A 19,446-nucleotide genomic window follows, 5' to 3' on the forward strand; every position below is an offset into this window, starting at 1 on the left:
TGCCTCAGTTTCCCTTTCTCTACAGTTGGGAAAAGCAGCACAGAGCCAATTCTGTGAAATGCTCTTGGAGACTTTGATGAACACAGAAATCAGAAATTGCAAGTGGATTCCTCATTATTTCTAATGATACCCTCCTGAAATTGCTGCCTGCTCTTTTCTGCCCCATCTGTCCCCATGCTTTACTGCTACAGTGTCTGCCAAACTGTTTTAGAGACCCTCATGCCTCCACCACATACCTCCACCTCTCCTGTGCTTCAGCAACCTCTGCTCCAAAGCTCAGTGGAAAATATTACCTTTATTTTCCCACAGCAGCTGGAGCACTGTCCATTCCTCCGGGCCAGCTGTAAGGGGTTCCCCCTAGCTATGCCTGCCTAGGACAGAGGGTGTTTATTTTTTTTTTCTCTAGTTATGCAAACATTCACATCATGCACTGTGATTTCTTTTTTTATTTAGATTTTATTAATTGTTTAATTAAATTTAAGCAATGGGAAAGAGCTGGTGTAACGCCAAAGCACCAGAGAACCATTAAGGACACATTTGAATCTATTTGCTGTACCTCTACTTCTCAAGCAGATATCAATCCCCTAAAAACAGAGACACTGCAAACAGTGTGCTGTAAATGAAGCTCAAATCAAATCCATGGATACCCTTTATTTTTATCCCAGACTGAGTTTAGTCAAATCCGGGTCAAATTTATCCTGGCTGTAACTCCAGTACCAGCAGTAAACATTGCACTGGAGCAGAACAGTCCATTTTCTCTTCTTTGCTGACAAATGATTTATGGAAAATGCAAAACTGCAGATGCAAGCCCAAGTAAGAGAGGGTGCAAATGCACAGCAGCCCCTTCTCACTGGTCACTATCCCTGCAGTGCTTTGTTCCACTCTATTTACAAATTATCAAACATATTGACCACAGTTTCATGTTTTGAAATCCAGAAGACAAAGAATCCATTTTTACTACTTTATTAACCTCTTTTATTTAACTGGGTAATAAAACTACTCAACTGTGTAGAAAAATCTCAATTAAAATTTGCCTTAGCTCCAGGAGCCACACAGGGAAATGCTCCAGCAGTTACTTAAGTTGTTTCTCAGTAAAAGCTTTGCTCTGCTATCAGATTCTGTTATGCAGTACATAGATCCCTGCTTTACAGCCAGCATCATTTCAGGAGGTAGTTTGAAAGCTTTCAGGCTCTCCCAATGATTGCTTTGCTTTTATTTCACAGCAATTACAGTCCTTTCATTTAATTTCAATGGAAACTTTAGTGTTTTAGACCTTGCCCATGTAGCTGAATGCTCATCTCTGGATCTTATTTCCAGTCCTCAGGAGGACTGGTTTTGATGACCTAGTCTGATTACAGCATCTTTGACAGCTTTAAAGGAATTTGCTCAGGTGAAGGAGACAACTGCTGCTCTGATGAAGGATTTTTCTGAGCAGGCCTCCCAAGCTAGACATGTCAGTATGAGATGCTGTCAACGTTTTTCTTCATGACCAACAGGTACGTCTAAAAAATGGTTTGTGTTCTTGCCTGCATAGGCCAGTGTGGAGAGAGCCTCTGTCATAAAACTGATTATCCTGCTTCTGTAAAAATGCTGTGACTTCTTGGCTTCTTTTCCCTTATACTCTATATTCAGCTTCTCTGGAAATTGTGGGCCAAATCCTTAGTCTGGTGTAAAACAGCATTACTTTTTTAGTTTATACAGTCTTCAGGGAAGGAACAGTCCCTTTACCAGTATTTCTAGGTTTTATACAGCCATGGACTTACAACAAGACTTACAAAAATGAGCATATTATCTAGGATCAATAATAACCATTATTATGAGCTGCAACAAAATCTCTCAGAGTATTTTTATAGTACAATCAAAATGAAAACAATATGACAACCTGTTGCTCTAGAGCCTGTTTTTGCCATTTATGTTGAAAATTAAATGGACAACATTTCAGGTCCCAAACAACCTATTCTACCTTCCAAAAGGAAGTCTGAACTTCTTAAACTTGTGTGTTCTTCTTAAGCTATATGTTCCCTTCCTAATGACATTCCCAAGCTCAGGAATTAACCTCCAGTTTTCTCATATAAAACACCTAGAGTGAATGGGTCAGACAGGAATGTTTGGCAATAAAAGGTTTTGAAAAATTTACAAGGTCTATATATGCGTCCTGGAGCAGCTACTTTCCTTTTTCAGGGAGCAAATAAAGAAAATATTTCAGACAGGAGGAGTTTGGTTGCACATGCCTAGGGCCAGAGCTACTCAGGAAGAGCCAAAATTCAGGGGGATTCATCCCCAAGACATCTCCAGTCTTGGCTTTGTAAAAGATTCCTGTGTAAGCAGGTTGCTCAAAGGACTGAGGGCACTTGGTACTCTAAGTGCTAGCTTCTCCTCTGCAGGGCAATGTTCATTTCCACCTCTGCCTGCTGCCCCAAAGCACAGCTCTGAATTGACAAGCAAAGGTGACAGCCACCAGTGCTACCTGCTCCAAATTCTCCAAATTCCCTTTCCCTGCCTCCTCTATATTTCTTATTTATGCTGCACATCAGCAGAAAAAAGGATGCGTTGCCACTTTGCTGCCTCCTGGGTGTTTGGTCTCTGGTAACTGCAAGGAGCTGTGGGTTTTCTTTCTGAAATAGCAGTGGGGAGCATGGAGCTGATAGTGTATCAGGGCCACCCAATCCCACCAGCTTTGATTAGCCTGGCACTTAGTCTCCTTATCCAACACTGATGCCAGTTCACACCAGATTCTTCTGCAAGACATGATGGACTGGTGGCTCTAGGATTCACCTTCCTGTGAGTTAGTCTGAGGAAATCCTCTCCTCATCTCAGATGTGCTTTTTGTGCATGCATTAGCCAAGGGTCATGTTTTGCACTCCAGGAAAATTTGCAGCCTTCAAGAAAGCATGTCTTTCTCTATATAACCACCCATCTGAAACAGACCCATCACTCTCTGGTAGCAATCTGCAGCCAGGTCTGTGGTTGCTGCCACCACAACAAATGCCAAGTCAAGACACCCAGCACAGCCTGAAGGAACCCAGGCTGGAGGAGCAGGTGGGGAGTGGTCACTGGGCTTTGAAACATGAGCCAGATGTCATTGTACAGAGATAGGTGGATGTGAGGAAAATTAATTCAAAGAGAGGGAAGTATGAAGCAGAGAGATCCTTTTTTACTCATGTACTGTGGGTGGAATATATTAGTCAGAAGATTAAGATGTGTGTGAGTGAATTGAGAGTGCTGAAATGCTGAAAATTCACCTGTTGTGGATAGCAGACAAGGCAGTGGCAAAGCGATGAAGGAAATTACTTGGCCTTTTGTCAGAAGACAGAAGAGCAATAGCTCAAGAGAGAATAGTGCCAACCTCAGTCAGCTAATGCCGCCCACAGTAGTGTTACTTTAACCAGAGGAAAACATAAATTATTGCTCTAATCAGACAAGAAACTTGTTGTAGAGAGACAGCTTGGCGCAAAGTGCCCTAAGAAATTTAAGTTTTTCTCACTTAATGGAGATCCATCTGTACCATAGATGTGCACAGCAGAGGTGAAATCCTGTCTGGGTTTCGCATGCAGAACTCTTCACTGAAGCCAGTGGCATGCCACTAGCTGGGGAACAAACAAATGTCCTTTTATTTTCTTTTGGAAATATTGCACAACAAAAGACTTGTAAAGAAAATATGTTAGTCAAACAGAAGACAACTTTTCCGCAAAAATGTCCTATACCATGTGTTGTTTAATAACGTTTTGGACTACGAGATACATATCTTCAAAGAAGTTTAAATTATTTCCCAACTCTGGAATATCAGCAAGTGATAAATTTTGCCTGAACCAGAAGTGTCAGGCAAATGTGTTTCATTTATACAGCCTCAAGTTAGTCATAGAAGCAGGAGAGGTATTCTTCTGGGAAGGAGGGGTGGTGGTGTCACCTTTCCATAGTCCTCACTTTAGAGATGGAAAGAGGTTTTTGGTCCATTATGGTCCAAAAAGGGATCTGATTTTTCCCAGCTCTCCAATACACAGAGAAATGCTGACACTGCTAATACTAAACAGAGAGCATAAGAGCACACTAGTCTTAATACTTCTCCCATAAATGCTTCCTAGAGCAGGTATAATGCATGGATGAGAGAATGCAGGACACTGAACCAGTTCTCTGTACTCAGAAGTTTTCCCTCTGTCAGGAAGCAGCCAAGTAGCCAGAATCATACAATAGATCAAGAGCCCAGTGTCAATTCTGCTCCCTTCAGAGGTTATTAATTCACCATAGCTGCCCTGTGAAGTTTATTCCTTGCCTTCGCATTTTTCTGTCTTTAAAAGAAAAGGCAATGTAATTTTCATTGTTTCATTGAGGATACTGATTGAAAGGCTCATACATTTCTGATGATGAAAAACATGCTGATGATGAAAACACTCAACATCAGAAACAGCACATTTGTTGAAAGAGAGATGATTCTAACCAACATATTAATTTAAGCTGAGAGGTTTCCTAGTCCTGAAACAAATTTCCAATAAAAATGAAGGAGAGATAAGAGGACAAAAGAGAGGGGGCTGTGACTGTTACCAGGCAGCTAGTAACCAGCTTTATCCTATGGGCATTGCATTTTAAGGATCTGATCCAAATTTGCCAGGGATCAGAGCGGGACATCGGTTAACCACTTTCCAGCACAAGCTCATCCTTTTCCCCACTGCGCCCCTGTAAGACACAAATTGCCCTGGAGTAAGCAGGTCCCTCCAGCACTCCCGCAGCCATGTCAAAGGATGCTTTGATTTGAAACAAAAACATAACTTAAATCTTCAGCTTGCCTGTGCAAAGCATAATTGGCTTTCAACATGACTTATCTGTATATCCTGATATCCACAAGCTTTGTTTGATGTGCTGCCTGAATTTTCCCTTGGTTTATTTCCTCGCCTCAGTATAAATTAAGATGCAATTGAATGAAGGCTCCAGAAGCAGCTGGCCAGTTTGGGAAATTGTACCGATTACTCTTTGTTAAACCTACTTGTTTTACTCTGTAAACACAAACCTCCAGGGCTTGGAGAGGTGGAGGAAAGAGACTTACCTACTAATTACAAGAAATTAAATCCAGAACAAATATCAGGATTAACAGACTTAGCATTAATAGAAGGTGGCTGACAATGACAGCAGGGTTTGAGGCCTGCTTTTTATATTGTTCATCATCCAGTATTGCTGTCCAAACTCTTTCTAATCCATGCATATTTGACTCATTTGGGTTTTTCTCACACTTCAATCTGCTCTTCTCTATTTTTCTGTTCTTCTTTCATGCCATTAATCTAATCCAATCCCCTTCCAAGGTGACACTGCATACAGTTAGTATTTATATCAATGCCTTCAAATCATTTTATGCAACAATGCCTGCATCTAGGTACTTTATGATTCCTTTAGCATCTTCCCTTCCCATTCCCATAGTTCCCCCTTGCTACCCTTCTCAGTACCAGTTTGGCATTAGTAGCTACCAGGTTTCTATAATCCATTAAGGATAGAGTAGTGGCTCACAGAAGTCAACAAGAGCCTTTTGATATATGGGATTTAGACAAGAATCCTAATCCCTTTTTTTTTTGGGCTTTGTCCTGCAGTCATCCCAGCCTGAATTCTTCTCAGGTCAAAATTCACCTGGGGAAATGAGGAATCATTACAGAAAGCCCCAGCCAACACAACAGAGAGCACAAAGTGATTACGGCTAAAATGCAGTTCCTGAAGATAATTCTGTTTTGGCTCTTTCTGAGATTTTTTTATTTCATGCTTTTCTTGCCTCCCTTTCTGCTTTGTGCTAGCTCAGACATCCTCTTGCTGAAAATAGATTCATCCTTCTCATTCATCTCATGGTTGGTAGCAGCTCTACCATCAGCAGCAGCCTGGATGCTTTAAGCAGAGACTCCAGTTCCACTATTTTTGGTTCCTAAAATACAATGAGTGAGTGATAAAAGCTGACTCAGAATGACCTCACTCACTCCAGCCCTGTTCATCTCCTATATCCCACATCAACAGACAAGAGTGAGCCAACAGCAGATAGTAGCATTTGGTTACTTGGTAACTCTTATTCAATCAATACATACTTTACATTTTAGATCCCAGTAGCAGGATGAACAAAATGAATTAGAAAATCTCAGGTGGAATAAACCTTATGGCTTATGGGACATTTCCGAAATAAAAATGCATGCTGAATCAATAATGATAGCTTGGCTGTAATCTCAGGAGTCTAATTATGAAATGGATGTGGAGTCATTCTGTAATTATTTAGAAAGTTCATTTCAGCAGCCCAGAAATTCTCTCTGTGTTTACTATGTATCACCACAAGTACTCTGTGGTTATTTGTAACATTTACTTGGAAAGATTCATGAATAAGAGAGGCAATTTTAAGAAATGGAGATGGATCCATGGCTTTTATAAGGCAATGGATTTGTGCCAGGGATGAATTGAGACCAAGTTCCTCAACAGAGTTAAATTATCTCCAGGAAGTCTCAGTACAGCAGAAATCACTCTGTCCTGCAGTGGGGATATTCTTACCACAATGCAAAATCCTGCCACGCATTCTGCTCAGTGCTTAGGTCTGTGCCTTAGAGAAGAACTCATTTCTAAACCAGTACAAACCTCTTCACACTGTGGATTTGAAACTGGTGCCTCAGCTTCAGCAAGATGATCATCACTCAGGTGCTCTATATCCACAAATAAAGGGCTTTTCCTTTGGCAATGGATTCTGTTGTGCTGGGTCAGAAGACTGCAGGTGAGATTTTTGCAAACAGCAGCAATCCAGGCCTGCAGTTCCTGAATGGATGGCTCCAGGTCTGCCTACCTGCTTCAAAATGGAGCTGATAAGTCTGTGTGATCCTGAAAACTTCCAGTGCAGTGCAGTAATCTATAAAGGCCAAAGAGAAGGTCTCACTGGGAGAATAACCTTGTGGGTCCACCATGGATCACCACAGGGGCTGTCGATGTTAAGCTTTGTCCTGGTCACAGTGGGACGAACATTCTGTGGGAGCCAACATACCTGAGGACATAGGTCTCTGGGCACCACAGGTATTAACAAATATATAGAAAAGAAAACTGATTGTTTTGGGCCTAGCTGGCTACACAAAGCTAAGTACTACCAGAACATCTTCCCATTCATTGCTCTGTCTCCAGTATGCTTTGTTATTAATCTTTGTTTTTCCCAACTCAACAAAAACACCCCATTTTGGAGAGACCATCAGATGAGAGATTAATTTCAAACCCTCTGGGCATGGAATACACATGGAAATGCACAATCCAAAGAGATGGTCTTTGAGGTTGGGATTTATTCAGTGCTTTCCTTCCCGGATGACTGAGGAACAGAGATGGTGCTGTGTGACACCTCATGGGAGTCCCAAACCTTTCTTCAGTAAATCTGTTTCCCAAGAGGCAGAAAATGGAAGAAGGCACACAGCTAATTATTGTCTGCGGAGCAATTTGCCTTTTTATTTCCTGATGTGTTCCCTCACTGGTGGAAAATCACTCTTGGCAAACACAAAGCTTACCTTGCTGCCAAAAGGCGTGCCTCTACATTATTAATCAAGAGCATACAGAAGCACGAAAGGTGGAATATTGAACAAAGGCTCAATTGACACCCTGGAAGTTGAAGAAGATATGGAAGACTCCCTTCTGATTTATTTATTCCTTTTCTGTTCTGTTATCCTGATATGCTGCTTCCAGTTACCACTGCACCCCACACTGTATGGTATTACGTGATTTTGTTTTCAGATTGTTGGAGATAAAGTTACTTCATTATTAATATATATGAACTGTGCATATCTATAAATATTGAATTTATATGTGTGTGTAAACCTACGGGAAGTGTTAATAGTTAAGATAAACTAAGTCCATTATCACAATGAGTGACTATTTCTATGACCCTATTTGCAATAAAACCAGATTCAATGATATGAGAAAATTGCTAGGTTTCAAAATAATTGAACCAGGCCAGACAAATCCCCACAAAGGCATAATTTACAAAGTACTTTGCTTGTCTAAAATACTTATTCCTGCAGAAGGAAATGGAAAAAGAATTCATATGTTTACACAGCTATCTTCTGAGCATAAAATTTTTTTATCATGTTATGTTTATTTCCTAGACATCTTCCATTGGGGTATTGCAGGAAAATACTGGCTGTGCTATTAGTTCCTTTGTGTGGACTGTTTATTCACTGGGAGTCAATCATGTTTTGTTCATGTTTGCTTTGTTTTTCTGCTGAGCAAACACTCAAGCAACCCTTTTCTTGCAAAAACTTATTTGTATATGCAATGTGAGCCATTCAAAGTCAGCGCTAAGGGGATTGAGATTTCTTTGCTTTCCCTCATATGTATCACTGGAAGTAGTGGGATTTTTCCTGAAAATACTGGTGGTGCTCATTAAGATTTCAGTACATTATTTGTGCTTAACTACCACATCACTGCTTACAGATATTTTCAGTTTGTCTTGTATTGAAAGCCTGGATAGATTTTTACTATTAAATGTTCACAGTGAAATGCTTCCAAGCAATCTACAGACAAAGAATTACTCCCAGCAATTATCCACTGAATAAATCTGAATAATGAATATGTTCACAAAAGTCACTATCTATTTGTGAACAATTAGCTGAAAGAAATAGAGGTGACACGCATCAGCTAAATAATTCATTTATGAGTTCTTTGTCCAGCTTTGCTTCTGACATATGTTGCATGAAATGAGATCAAAGCTTAAATGAAAAATGGCTTTGTAAAGAAGGGCAATGTTAAAGGAAATTCTTCCATCTTCCAAAGCAGAAATTATCTGACTATTGCAACTATTATTTATTACCAGTGATTTCAGAGGCTAGTGAAGTTATTTTCCTGGAATCCTTCTCTTCAGGCACTAAACTGTGTTTTATTCCTAATGCATATCCAATTTTAGGTTGTTAAACTGCAATCAAAAGCACTTATTAAGGATGGATCTCTCCCTTTTTTGAGATTTGAACTACTGACATCTTCATCCACTGGAACTTTAGTGCCCAGGTAACCACTAATTATTGAAGCATTTACAACCCTTACTATGAATACAATTACCACATTTCAGGATAGAAGTGAGAATGGCAATATGAAATGGTCATAAGCTGCCTAGTTATTTCTAGTGAAATGAACAGAAAAATTCTTCATATTTCAGGAGAATCTAGAACTCAAAAGGAATGGTTTGTGGCATAAAAAATAATAAATGTTGTCTCAATAATGTCCATTTCTTGACAGCAACAACTTTTCTTCAAGGATTTTAAATAAAATACCAAGAGATTTCTGATGATTTGTTTAAAATTTTAAATGACACCTGTTTAAAAAGTGACACCTTTTTTTCAATATAACCAGACTCAATGAAAAAAACAGGAACAAGTTTTTCATTCAGGTTTAAAAGCTTACGCTCACTGCTGCTCTCTGCAGGAATCAGAGGCTCCAGATTTCCTTATGTGTCTTGCTGGATGACACTTGTAAAAGTAAATGAGGAAACTCACACAAAGAAAGTGAAAGCTAGATGAAGACTAGAGTTTAATTTCCCTCTTCCCAGCTCCACCAGTTTGCTGGCCAAAGTAGGCAGGTGAAATCCTTCCTTTATGAATGATCAGCAAGAGATCATCACAATGGGAGCCAGGAGAATCCAGGGGAAAACCTTGGGACCCCAGCTTGAAATGCTTTTCACCTTTCTGTCTAGGATCTACTAAAAGCAAAGTTTTGAATAGTGGGTTTTCCCCATTAAAAGCTCATGTTAGATATCCCAAAATAACTTCTGTAAAACACTTGCAGGAGACACCAGAGAGGGGATTTTTGAGAGAGTTTCAGAACAAGCCCTGCAGCTGTGAGCTGGTTGCAGCATGAGGAAAAACCTTCCATCACCCCAATGTACAAGAAAAAAAAGGTAAGGTAACTCTCTCCAGGTGGCTTCTAGATATGATGCATTCAGTAAAGAGTGACAGTCTGCAAAAATGTGTTCTTCTCCATGTTGACACAGCTTTCACCTCTGGAAAGGGAAGGGCTTGAGGATGGCAGCCCTGGCAAGCCCTGCACATGAGTAGTAGGAGGACAATGAAGCCCCAGCTGACCCCACATCAGCTGTGGATGTCTTCCCTTCTGGGCTGGCCCAATTTGTTCTGGAGAAGCATCCCAAACCTTCCCACTCCCTAAATCCCTGAAAGGATGATTAAAATAGTGAAGCCCACAGAGCTGCTGTGCTCTCCAGATCCTAGTGCTGGTGTAAGCATCTTGCAACCCTTACTCTACAGGGTAGGTGCAAAATGGGCCCAGTCTGAGCATGCCATGGGAGAATCCACCCAACCACCTGGAAAATAACACAAACCTGGAGTATTTTAGGCCTGTCACAGCAAATAAATAGTTCCAAGAAAAGAACAACCAAAAAAACCTCAAGCTTGTGCTTGTAAAGACAGTAAACCACCATATTTCAGCAGTCACAGCAGGTATTTCTGACTGGAAATTGTATATTTGATGATGACCAGCCTTCAGCATTTGACAAGAGGCTGTTAAAGCCTCTTGAACAGTAAATCACCTCTCTTCCTATCAGTAAGCTTATTATAATATCTGTAGAAATGTCTAATGTTAAAATCCCACTTTATTACTATAATAATGGATCTAATTTGTAAAACATATAAAGCGAGGCCATTACTGTACTGGAGGGAGATATATATGATCCCACTACATCTATATTATTTCCTGCTGCCATTACCCACATATTTTGAATGGAAGAAGGTTTAAAAGCAATCCCACTTGAAAGATTCTTGAGATTGGGAATGGCTTCTGGAAGGGAGATCAACATGATCACAGGCACACAGCAATCTTTATAAAAAGAACAGCCTTGGCTTCACTCTCACATATATATAAACATGTAGGTGTTTGTGATTTGCTCCATTCAGTCCCTTCCCAGTTGCTTTCCAGCACCACAATCCCCGTTATCACCATGTGCTATTTTTGGCTACCAAGTCCATTTCAGCCAACGTCATCCTTTCCAAGCCAACATTGGTATGAAGGGCAGGAACTCTTCTTTCCAGTCCTCTGCCACTTGCTGCTGCTCCCATCTGCTCAGTGGCACTGCCTGCTCCGTCCTGGCAGGAGAGGGATCTCCAGACACTTTCCCCATGCTCCTTCCCATTTTCTTAAGCAAGTGGTTTTCCAACTAAAGCTTCATGTTGGCATACAGAATATATGTCCCAAGTATGTCCAGCCCCACCTTCTGATCCTAGTGCAAAGGAGCTGATGGTAAGTAATTTCTTGAGGGGCAATAGAGTCCTTGTGTCCAAAGTTTGGATTTTTTCACAAATGGGTTGTTTTTAAGGGCATGTAATTCTCCAGGTAAGACTTTGATAGGTTTCAAGCTCTGTTCACCATATGTTAGCACTGAGTTTCTGTCTGAGGGGAAAATGCATCTTCATCTTTTTTTAGTTTGATTTGTTTTGGTTTTGACACTGTGTATCTTTGATTTGTTAATTTGTTAAAACCTAGTAAATATTGTAAATCCCACTTAATTTTTAAGGTCTGCCATGGCCAGGCACTACTCAACCAGCTACTTGTCTAATGCTTTTCTCTTCTGATGTGATATAACTGCTAGTTCTTTGCAACAGCTTATATGTACAAGAGCTGCACTCAGTTATAAATCTCTGCCAATATAAGGTTCAGTTTCCTTAGCTGTGCCACATGAGGAGCCCTCCCAGCTAAAGCTATAACCACTGCTAGTCTGAGCTGGACATCTTCTGTGTCTCCCTAAAGTTGTTTCATTTTACACAGAATAATTAAATATTCATTATGCCACAAAGTGTGTGTATGGCTGTAACAGAGTGATTAGGGTACTCACCTGGTAGATGAGAGCCCCTGTTCCCAGTGACTACTCCAATGAATATTTAAGCATATCCCATTAAGTATTAATAGGAGCAAGAATAGGGGCAGACTTCTCCCACCCTCAAGGGAGCACCCAAACACCAGTCTGTAAAGTCATTCTTTCTTTCCTTAGCTCAATGAATATTTAATTATTTGAGGCCAAACAAGATGACTTCAGTGACAGAGACTGAGATTCCCTGCTCCCATGTGTGTACCATAGCTCTGATGATGAGGGCATGCACATAAGAGATGTGGGTTCATCCCCTATAGGCCCCTTTGGACTCAAGAAGAAATTGAATCCAGGTTTCCTATACCCTGGATGGGTATTCCAGCTTCTGAACTGCTGTATAAAATCTCAGAACTCTAAAACACACTGTGCCTGGTTGTGAGAGAGAGGTGGTGTGGATGCCTGTATCCCCAGGCTCAGAGAACACATTCTTTTCAATGATAAATTAAGACACGATCTGGTTTGTAAATCCCACAGGAGAGTGTATCAAAGCTGAAAACGTTCCTCGCTCCATGAAAGTTCCTGTTGGCTATGTTATGTGACTTTCTGAGCTTATCCAGAGTATGAAGCACAGATAATCTACTTATTCACTGTACTTTGGGGTCAGACATCCCCAGACTATAATTAATGGGAATTAATCCTGCCCCTGCAACCCAGGGAGTGGGTGTGGGAAATGGTGAGTGTGAGGAAGCATCCAAAGTTAAAAGCTGTAGAGAAAGGGTATTTGAGTTTAAAAATGGAAAAAAGTTCCAGACGTAGAGGAACAGAAAAGTTAAAGCAGGAAGAAAAACATGGAGGAAGTAGTGTGAAATCTCTGTGTGGGGAGACCCCAGGTGAGGGGAAAAAAAAGGAGAAGGGACAGGGAAAAGAAGGAGAAACTGACCATCCAAGAAATGGTCATCCTTTTACTTAGCAGAGGAATAGAGAGAAGGGGGAGAAAGGATAGAGAAGATGACTTCAGTGTTAAAGTGAAAATAAAATGTCAAGTCTCTGCCACCCACCTAGGTCTTTGAAAAGCAGAAAAATTTCCATGTGCTCTTTGCTTTCCGTGGGTGTCTCTGAACCAAGATGCTTTGGATTCACATTGAGGAGTTGACAGTGGGACCATTCCTATGCAAAAGAGGGACATTTTGTCATTATTGCAGCTGTGTTTCTTGTTAGTGAGCAGAATCCACAACAATAGGATTCCATTAGCAAAGACTGAGTGTGGCTTCCAAGCAAAAACCAGAGCAACAACATAATTGCGATATCAAAGTGCAAACAAATTGCCTTCTCATACCCATCAGGACAATGTCCAAGCCCAAGACTGATGCATATATTCAGTTGTCAAAATGGCAACTCTGCATTCAGAAAGGATCTGCTTAGCTCAGAACATTTCTAAGGCCCTCCCAATGACATGGATCATTTATTTCATATCATATTATGCCCATCTATCCCAGGGCTGCTGAGCAGCCACCTTCAGTAACTGTTCACTGTAGTTTAGAAAAATTCTTTCTGAACACTCTGCTGTGTGTTAATTTGAGCAACCTTTTTCTTAAGAAGACATCTTTAAAGTACTGAAGATCCATAAAAATGAAGGAGCATCAGTATTATCTTGCTATAAATATTAAAGTGCTCTTACTAGAGATGTCAATCCAGATACAAACAATGTCCTTTGAGGGACATTTTAACATCGTGACAAAAGCTCAAAGCTTTACCCAGATGCATTACTCCAGTTTGAATAGCCATGTGTTCTGTGTTTTGATCAACCCTTCAGAGAGATGACAGTATCTATCCTCCTTCAATACTGAGGAAAAGGCCACCTGTGGACCCAGTGGTGGGAGAAAAGCGAAAACAATGGAGAAGGGTTCGATTCCGTGAGCCAGAAGTCATTGAACATGGTAGGCTCAAGCCAGTAAGGCTTTTGGTATGACCTTTCTAGCTTGTTACTGTTCACCCTGTCTGCCCACATCAGCTTCCTCCTTTGATAATGCATTTATTATTTTGATCTCAGCACAGAGCAGCAGCCATATAATTTTTGCTCTGTGCTCCACAGAATATTGTCTGATCCATTTTCCTGCCTCCCCTGAGAAGAGAAAAGCTCTGGTGTCAAGTTAGAGCAGTCTCAGGGCTGTTCTTGAGGTGAACTCCTGAGTCAACCCCCACAGGGGTTTGGCTGAGTCCCAGGTCTATTCTAGTAAAAGATCTCTGACCAATCTAAACATGCTTATGTCATTCTGGGAAATCAGGATGTAAACCTTTCCTGTGTCTGAGCAGCATGCATGCCAAGGATACAATAACAAAAGTCTGAGCCTGGCTGGCCCATGTGGGTTAAAAGCAGCTAGGATGTAACCATTTCTGCCAAAAAAAGGCACCCAGATAACATAATGATCCAGATAGCATAACCTCTGGTCTTTCATACATGAGCCAAAACAACAGTTTGCAGGTAGGTCAACCTTTAACAGAGGTCTAGAAAAAGGACCCAGTCTGCACTTTTACACAATATATACAGTTGATAACCAAATAAGTATTGCTTCATTCTGAATTTACAGAATTAAATTTGGTAATTTACAAATTACCAAACTAAAGAAAAATTGTATTTATTGGTAGGAAACTAAAGTTGTATGTTTGATACATCAGTCAGTAAAAACACAGTTGACAGAATGGAAAAATTTCTATGTCAGCCACCTGTTTGGACTGCTACTCAGCTTCTAAAAACAATGCTTGGCATCCACTACTGTGTTTGTACACAGACCTTGCACTGGTTTTGCAGTGCTTTGTTTCTGGTGACTCCTAAAGCAGGAGTGAAAAGCTGTTTCTTGATGAGGTTGTTGACACGGCCTGGGCTTTCCCATCAAAACTGAACTCCTGGAAAGACTCAGTGAGTCAGCCCTACATTCTTCAAAGCTCATCTGACTGCTCAGGAGCAGGATTTTGATGAGATGTAACACTTCTTTCAGCTCCCTGCCAAAGTCCATGCTCCCACATTAGATAATGATGCAGTCAGTCCAGCTCAGGGGACCTGGTTCATAACTCACCAGCTCTGAATTCAGCACAGCCACGATCCAGCTCTAGGGAGCTGCAGGAATGGAGTAGACTCTGTCTCTTTTCTCTGAAGATATGACAAATATCCCAGCCCATAGTTAGTATTCTGTGTTGCAAACCGCTTGTGATTTAGCGAATTTGCTGTTTGGCCATCCAACATTATTAATGTAGAGATTGGCTGGCTGAAGGTCGTTGGCACCACAGAAATTTTTCCATTCTCTGGATTTTTCATCCTGGATTGTGTCTGGATCCCAGCTGCCAAGGGGAGGCAGTTTCAGGGTATTGTTAGATGGTAATTGCATCTAATAGTGGGCTTTGCCTTCTTCACTTTCATTTCTCTCTCATCCTGCTGATCTATCTCCTTTTCCTCCTAGATACAGTGTGGAATTTGGAGGTCTCTTTTCTGAGACCTCACTCCTGACCTCCCTGTTACAGCAACAATCTCTGTCTCTGAAGTACCCCAAACAGTATTTTTTTCTTATTTTTCCGAAGTGCTCCCACATCTGCATTGCTTGCAGGGAGTGGTTGGAGATCATCTGGCATAATTCTTTATAGAAAAAAGGGGTGTAAGAGGGAGCCCAGAGACTATAAGGAGACAGGCAATTTCAGAGACACCACCTGGTGTTTGCTTTTTCATTCATCTGCTGCAAAGAAGCCTTCCCAGGCATGTAAGAATATTTTCCTTTTTTTTTTTCCTAGCCATTTCCTGCTGTGACTACATAGTAGGTAAGTTGGAGCTTCACATTACAACTGTGAGCCATCCATGGCACTAACCTGAGTTTGCTTTGCTGCTGCTGGGATGTTCTGTGCTGATATATCCTCCGAATACAAAGCATTTGATAGTGTCAGTGGTTTCTTTTGCTTCTCAGCATGTGAAGCACAAGGTGTTGAGGAGGCCTGGTGCAGTATTTTAAACAAGACATCTCATAAGACAAATAGCGGGAAGAAAAATGAAAGCCCTGAAGCTATTTTTAATTTAAATATAATTAATATATTTTATGGCAATAGAATAGGCACAGGTTTTTCGCTAAGATATGCAGGGAAAGCACCTCAAGCAAAACAATACTTCTACCTGCTGACTTAGACGTGGGGGGGAAAGACAATTCATTTATGTGCTGGCAGCAGGGTAGAAGTAATAAAAATAATCTGGGGTTTTTTTCTCTTTTGGTTTGCAAGGCTGTTTGAGGCCCTGGCCAACATTCAGCCCCTGCTCTTTGCAGTGCAGTGAGGGGAGAGGGATACACAGACACTTGCGTGTACACATGCACACAGAGCCCTGGCACTGGGAGGCTAAAAGGAAGCAAATGTCCCCATGGACCCCAGCTGCTTCTGTTGCCCAGGGAAAGGAGTTGTATACTCGTGCCAATGGCAGCATTAGCTGAGGCTGTTATTGGGCAAGGAATATGGTACCATAGGAAGGAAAGGTGGAAAAGGAGACAGGTGGTGGGTGGTGTTATTCTTCCTCATTATTTTTATAATGTTTCTGGACTGAACATACTCCCTGATTCAAAGGACATAAGGAAAAGCCAATTTTCCTTGGATCACCAAGAAATTTCACATGGAAAGTAACTTCTGCAAGACTGGAAACAGTTCTAAGCACTTCATAAAGCTGTTTAGCTTTTACAGAGAATTTCACTATTACCAGGTAGGCTTATTAGCCAGATCCCATACTTTGAAAGGTCACCCAGTCAAGACCTGTATCTTGTGGTGTGGAAGATCACACAAGGGAAATATCAACTTTCAAATCACAAATTTCTGCAAAAGCAGAAAGTGGCATATAATTCACTGGCTAAATACCTTTATATAAACCATTCATAGAATAATGCAAAATAAACAAATTTAGAAAAATGCTCATGGATAATTTGTAAACAGAAAGAAGGGATAAATTCAAATGAATAAATTATTTTCTGCAAATAAGTCACTCAGATCTATTATGGGACATTGATTTGGTTTCTGGTTAGCTATAAAATGACTGCCTATTAATATTTTACCTTTTCCCCATACACTTTTTGATACATTATTATGTGTTTCTTGCTTGCTTTTATGACTTTTACCTTCCTCTCTGTACATCTGGATGACAGTTTAATTGACTGCTGTGTATTCCAGGGCTCATAGTAGAAGCTAATTCAAATATGTTGCAGCTAATGTTGGCCCTTTACCCATAATAATACACACCTTGTTTTTATATTCTTACTGATTATGTGCATATGGCAGAAAATAGCTGCACAGTCCACGTTTTCATTCAGGCATGAATCAGGCTTTTTGCTGCATGTTTAATATTCAAAGTGCCTTATAAAATAATACTGATTATGCAATGGCCATGCAGTCACACACAGCAGCCACATCTGAATCACAATGGCTCCCAAGGCTCATGGATGGGTCCACATGGGGCATGTTAGCCAGCTATATGTACCCCACTGATTTCCACATGTGTACTGTGCCTGATCTACAGCAGTTTAAACATCCTTGAGCTACACTTTAAAGGCAAGTGCTGAGGATGTTCCAACATAATCAGCACACCTAGCACTTAGGAAGACTTTAAACCTGCCACAGCTTTCTAAAAATGTCTCTCAGTTAATGGAGTCACATCTCAATTCTTACTGTAATTAGCAGGATTCCTAAACAAGCTAAGTTACCAGAGAAAGAATAGAAATCTAGACCTTCTCTCTTTCATAAAGCATTTGTGAGCATTAAATAATTAGACAAGATAGCTTAATATTGTCCTAGTATTTAACATAACATTTAGCTTAAAGGTATAAAAATTAATTGCTGGAGGGCAACTTGAGATCATGTATTAGGTATGGTAATCCTGCTCTTACTGTATATAATTAAACTCTCTAAGTGCTCCATTAGATGTCATTTATAGTCACCACCCTCCTTTTGGAGGTCTGATTCCCTATCACTTACCTGATGCCTACACAAGTTCTCAGACCGGAGCCCTGTGTGCCCTGCTGTTCCCAGAAATGTTGAACAAAAGCATCAGCAGGGGATGAATTTTTGGAAATGTTTAAGATGACACTAAAACAATGCTTTATTTTTCTTCTCATCACTGCTCAGCAGATGACAGGTCACCATCAGGACTGCCTCTGTTCCTTTGGCTCTCGTTTTGTGCAGTGCTGATCCTGGCTGTAAGTCTCTACTACACCAGCATGAAGCAAGACATCAAAGTCCTGGAGGAATTTCAATCCCAACTTGTTATCTTCTTTCTTCAGCTAAGACATGTTGCTCAGAAATGTTGGACTTGGTTTGTGAGGCAGTAGCAATGTCCCCCAGCCTGAGAGACATCTGCTAACCAGCACAAAGCTCCCAGTCTACTCCAGTCACATACAGAGAACACGTGAGGGTACACCTCAAAGAGCAAGAAAATCACCCCTGTTCTGCACTGTCCAGAAGCCATTTGTTCTCCTTTCTTTTGGTTTGGGTTTGTTTTTTTTTTTCACATTACTGGGCAGTCATAGTAGCACCTAGATGTCCCACAAATCTCATGCTCATCATCCATCATCTATCATCCATCATCAACAGAAAAAAAATAACAGAATTTAGACCCCCAAAGATCTTACAAACTGATGAAAGGAGCAGAAGTAGAGACAGAAATACATTGATTTGTGCAGGCAGCAGACAGCTCTGAATAAAAGTATCTCGAGTCAGGAGGTCAAAGCTCTACATACCAAACCATCTTTTTCCTCAACTCTCCTAAGAGCTATTCTGGAAAAGTGGAAATAAAGCTGAGCTATTGCACAAATGCTGCTCTGGTGGCCAAAGGTTTGGCAAGCTGCTATATTTATGCATCTTAAATGATTATTAGTAAAATCTCAGCAAATGTCTTTCTTGTTTCCCTTCATGCATTTTTTCCTCCATGGGGAAAAGCTGCTTCTAAATGTTTTACTTGACTCCCAGGTGTGAAAAAGAACATGAAAGCTCATTTAAACAGTAAATAGTTTATTTGCCTAACATAATAAATAGCAGCATTGAATCCCAAGCTAATTATCAAATCAGTAGTTTAATCCTCTGGGTTTGATTCAGTCTATAAATGCCATGAGCTGAGCTTACAAAATTTAAGAGACTGCTGGTATGCAGTCAGAGTTCATGCATTTACACCTCGGTGTTCAAGGCCTTATTAATGGTAACATGGGCTAGTTAGGAAGGTGTGGGAGGCAAAGCCCCTTTGTCTCTCCACTGTCCCACCATAGCATCCACCTCTCAGAAGGGAATCCTTTTACTGGAGACCATGCAATATATGTGGAACAGTGCTCTGGGTATCTAAGAGGACTCAAGCAAGTGCAAGCTTATGAGATTCAGCCATGTTTTCTTCCTAGACAAAATGAGTACAATCAGCTTTTTAGGCCTTAGATCCTTGTCAAGAAGCACTTGATGTTTGAAGAAGAGGAAAACAAACAAACAAATAAAAAAGAGAACAAAATCACTGCAGAGAAGATGGAAGAGATGCCTGCAAGACCTTGTCTCAAGCTCCCCTGCCATTGCTGCCCACCAAAAAGAAAAAAATGGTGCTTTATTTTCAGTTGTTTGGGGTTAAAAAAAAAAAAAAAGAGAGAGTAAAAATGAGGACCATTTCACTCTGC

General features: G+C 40.7%; 1 protein-coding gene across 4 annotated transcripts; it reads left to right on the top strand.

Annotated features, from left to right (window-relative positions):
* Positions 1-1,354: 1,354 nt before the first annotated feature.
* On the top strand, positions 1,355-19,413 carry C5AH14orf180 (chromosome 5A C14orf180 homolog). 4 transcript variants are annotated; one of them, XM_030452023.1, is made up of 6 exons: positions 1,355-1,496; positions 8,882-8,982; positions 9,757-9,868; positions 13,599-13,722; positions 15,566-15,592; positions 17,924-19,413. In XM_030452023.1, the coding sequence occupies exons 3-6, from the start codon at positions 9,851-9,853 to the stop codon at positions 18,124-18,126; spliced, it is 372 nt and encodes a 123-aa protein (XP_030307883.1). In that variant the 5' UTR covers positions 1,355-1,496; positions 8,882-8,982; positions 9,757-9,850; the 3' UTR covers positions 18,127-19,413. The 4 variants fall into 4 exon arrangements, with proteins under 4 accessions (XP_030307883.1, XP_030307884.1, XP_008502550.1 ...); XM_030452024.1 differs by lacking the exon at positions 8,882-8,982; XM_008504328.2 differs by lacking the exons at positions 1,355-1,496; positions 8,882-8,982; positions 9,757-9,868 and adding an exon at positions 11,084-11,220.
* Positions 19,414-19,446: the final 33 nt, after the last annotated feature.

The sequence above is a fragment of the Calypte anna genome, chromosome 5A, assembly GCF_003957555.1.
Source record: "Calypte anna isolate BGI_N300 chromosome 5A, bCalAnn1_v1.p, whole genome shotgun sequence".
In the NCBI taxonomy this organism is placed as follows: domain Eukaryota; kingdom Metazoa; phylum Chordata; class Aves; order Apodiformes; family Trochilidae; genus Calypte; species Calypte anna.